This window comes from Coregonus clupeaformis, chromosome 23, assembly GCF_020615455.1.
Source record: "Coregonus clupeaformis isolate EN_2021a chromosome 23, ASM2061545v1, whole genome shotgun sequence".
Taxonomy (NCBI): Eukaryota; Metazoa; Chordata; class Actinopteri; order Salmoniformes; family Salmonidae; genus Coregonus; species Coregonus clupeaformis.
Genome location: NC_059214.1, coordinates 55,549,956 through 55,553,988, shown reverse-complemented (window position 1 = coordinate 55,553,988; position 4,033 = coordinate 55,549,956). Strand labels below are relative to the sequence as shown.

The 4,033-nt window shown below is 40.9% G+C and overlaps 1 protein-coding gene across 1 annotated transcript; it reads right to left on the bottom strand.

Moving 5' to 3' along the window:
• Positions 1-1,605: 1,605 nt before the first annotated feature.
• LOC121536181 (oligodendrocyte transcription factor 2) lies at positions 1,606-3,826 on the bottom strand. The gene is made up of 2 exons (XM_041843456.2): positions 3,705-3,826; positions 1,606-3,407 (listed from the first exon to the last, which is right to left on the bottom strand). The coding sequence occupies exon 2, from the start codon at positions 3,370-3,372 to the stop codon at positions 2,572-2,574; it is 801 nt and encodes a 266-aa protein (XP_041699390.1). The 5' UTR covers positions 3,373-3,407; positions 3,705-3,826; the 3' UTR covers positions 1,606-2,571.
• Between the last annotated feature and the right edge of the window lie 207 nt (positions 3,827-4,033).

Genomic DNA, 4,033 nt, shown 5'->3' with positions numbered 1-4,033 from the left:
GTGGAAGTCCAACTGGATCCATGCCGAAACAATTCTAACAATGCTCGTCGTGACAGCAAAGGAACTTTCTGTGTGACGGCACACGCAGACAAATCAAATCGGTGCCAAAATGTGAAAGTCACCTTATGAGTGAGTCTGAAGGAGAGGCAAAGACACAAACAAGTGTGTTGTGCTTTGAAAAGATTAAGGTGAAAACTGTAACCTTGAAATAATTATGATATATCCCATATATACTTTGAATTTAAATTATATTTATTTATTTTGTCTAATTAGTAAGACTAATTGACTTGATTTATAACTGGCCTGTAAGGGATGTTTTATTTGTTAACATTGTGCCTTGCCGGGGCCTCCCACACAACCTGACACCATAAAACAAAGCTGAGCTATTCAGCAATTATTTCTTGAATATTCAATTAAATATTAATGATACATTGTTCTTAAAACATTCCTGACATTTGTAACTTTTTTATAATTCTGGAAAATAAGTTAGGCATGACGTCACTTCTGAACATTTCCGATGAAAGGAATCTGGCTTCTGACTCCAAATATCCAGTTTGCATTGAATCCCATTTTATGTGGTTTATACTTTTATAATTCTATGAAAACGAAATATCGAAAAGCTAACAAAATAAATTAAACATTCAACGTGCTTAGAAGAGTTCAAGAAGTTGAATAACAATTTTGGGATGTTTGATTTCTGAATTAGGCTACTGAAATTACAGTGTTGCTAACAGAAGTGTTGCTAACAGAAGTGTTGCTAACAGAAGTGTTGCTAACAGAAGTGTTGCTAACAGAAGTGTTGCTAACAGAAGTGAGAGCTCAGAGTGGAGCAGTCTGGACTACAATCGGCATGTTGTGGATTTCTTTGTCCTTAGTTGAATTGAACAACAAAATACGTTTCAAATATATTTCATACTTTTATTAAAGTGTATTTGCGTGTCTAATTCTAATTATTTTGTACGCAACATAATTTGTTTAAACATGGCCTTTAGGTTTGAATAAAATGTCGAAGTGTGCCTTGGTCCATATTTCAAATCGATAATGTCTTAAACGATGTCTAGTCTGTAGTGGGATGGTAGGACACATGAAATATTTTGTGTTTATATTTTGTTGTGAAAATAAATGGTTTGAATTTAGTTATTAGTGGAATTAGTAAATAATGTTTGTATCATTTCATTCATATCATATCATGTCTCATTTTGACTATCAACTACATCGCAAGTTATCCAAACGAAGCAAGGCTGAAACGGACCGAAGCTGATAGGCTATTCTATTAATTTGATATAATTGCTAAATTAAAATCAAGAAATTAAGTTATATTATACAAAAATGTGCATGTTGACCCACTATTAGGCTACGCACAGTTTAAACCAAAGGTGTTTCTGCTTATGTCTCAAAATTCCATATACAATTTTGGATAGAACAAACTGTTCAGCTATTGCTTACATCCCCTATTTGACATTTACCTATGTAAATTGTTCATTTGGACTACAATGGATCTTATTGGGGGTCATTTGCATGTTTTCCTTAAAACTTACGTGGAACTTTAAGCGTTGATGTTTTATTGCAAGAGGATGGCATCAAAAATCAATAGGAAACGATATATATAATTAAACTTGTTTTATTTAACATTTAAAATCCCAAGATAATCATCGTCATTTATTCATTTGAAATCCCATTGAAAATAAGTAAATAAATATCATTTAGCACTTTTTTTTTTTATAAAACATAAAGAAGTGATCATTCTTCGCGTCGGGCGGTGACTGGGCATGCGTGGCGACAAACAATGGGAAGGGAAACATACACAAGAAAACAGCCATCGAGGGCTGGGCAGTGACGTCGGAGAGAGAACACTGTAGGGACATATTATACAAGAGGCAGAGGAAGAATCAGATGCAGTATGGTACCAGTGCTACATGGCTGAAAGCAGACATGCTAAAGGGGGGTCAATCCCAAACATTAACCAAAGGCCTGATATAAAATCTCTCGTACTATATAAACAGAATTCTGAATCTACATATTTACAATCTACATTACCATTGTATTCTCATCCAGTTTGCTATATCTAAATAGTGTCTTTTAGTTTTTTTCGGTCTCGGAATGGGCTAGTCTAAAGTTCAATAATGATCAAGAACATTACATTAAATAATGATCAAGAACATTACATTAAATTATGATCAAGAACATTACATTAAATGATGATCAAGAACATGACATTAAAAGCCATCAGTAAATGCCATTTGAATTATGTATATTCCTTGCGGCCACAGTGTAAGACAGGTTTGCACACAGTGAACTGATGACCTTTACTGAATATGAAAATGTGTCATAAGCACCTGTTATCAATTAAGCTAAATAATGTTACAAAATGCTATGTTAGTAGGGCTCCTCCAGTTTTCTAAAGTACGGATATTCTGTTGGCTCAATCCAAAGCTAATTTCAGCAACAGATAAATAAAATAAAAACGTGTTGATATGGACTGAGATGCAGTGTGACGTCTACAACAGAACGTTAATTTCCCTTTTCTCTCTCTCTCTCTCTCTCTCTCTCGTTTTATGATAAGAGTTCAAGTCATTTAGAGTCACTCGTCAGCCTGGACATGGTGACAGCGCTCATGCCGGACACATGTGGAGGTGGCACCTGGCACATGCTGCACGGACAGGGCATCCCCGCGCCCCAGTGATGGAAGCTGCTGCCCAGGGGGCCCGGGCCGGCCGAGGGCGCCTTCAGGAGTCCATGGTGGGGTCTGATCGAGGTGAGACCCGTTGCGGAGAGAGAGGCTGCCGTGGAGACCGCCGGGGGAAGGAGTGGGTGGTGCACCGGGTGGGAGGCGTGGGAAACGGCCGGATGGCCGGGCAGGGGCCCAGTGTGCGCCATGGTACCACAGGCGGAGGGGTGGAAGCTGCTGTGGTGGCCGCTGCCGTAGATCTCACTGACCAGCCTCTTCATCTCCTCCAGCGAGTTGCTCAGCATCAAGATGTAGTTTCTCGCCAGGAGGAGAGTGGCGATTTTGGAGAGCTTGCGCACGGAGGGCCCGTGCGCGTAAGGCATGACCTCCCGGAGACCGTCCATGGCGATGTTGAGGTCGTGCATCCTCTTCCGCTCCCGGCTGTTGATCTTCAGCCGCATCCCCTGCAGCTCGTTCTCCGATAGCAATTTACGGTCCTTCTTTGACAGCATTTTCAGGGTGATATCATCGTCATCTTCGGAGAGGCTCCGCATGTCCGCGGGTATCTCTAGTGGAGAGTCGCTCTGTGTGGACGAGACGGTACCGGAGAAACCCACCATATGCTTCTTCATTGCATGAAGGAACATATCGTGCACTTCGGGGGAGGAAGGTCGGGTAGACACTCGGCTGGTATCGGAGTCCATGATTATACTCAGAAGTATTCAGACAGCGCAATAGTCTACGGAAAGAAAAGTAAACAAACCATTTAGCATCAGATTTTTCACTTAACATCTCATATGCTTTCAAATGTAGGCTACACGATCAACTAATTAAATGTTCAATGTGCTGGAGTAACAAGAAGGTCAACAAACACATCCACGAAAGGTAATGAGAAGGTTCTGGAAATGTATTTTACTCACGATGGTCATGATGTTCATTCTCAGATGAGGATATTTTTATGACAAAAAAATCACAGTTGGCTAAATGGCATAAGCCTACTATCAATATTATCCCGGAGAGCAGACGGGAAACTTACCGAGAGGTGTAGAGCGCAGCTCGGTGCAGAGAAAGTGTCGCTGTTGAATCCACTTGTTACTCCCAATCACAACTGACAGTCCATTTGGCATGCACGAGCACGATGACAAGGTTTTATAGCGGACTTAACGATCCGGGGGCAAGTCACCGGGACAATGCCATGGCTTTTCCGACTGCCTGTCATCCACCAATGGGCTGCTTGCGAACGGGGAGAGGGAGGAGGCTTGGAGGAGTTAGGGGTCTTCAAATCTGATGTCATTACAAAGAAATTGTAGCTTCGTTAAATGACTGAATTAGACACACTCCGCATATGGAATCTTGCGAGGGAAA

Coding starts and splice junctions, on each gene's coding strand:
- LOC121536181 (XM_041843456.2), bottom strand. CDS start 3,372: ATGGACTCCGATACCAGCCGAGTGTCTACCCGACCTTCCTCCCCCGAA.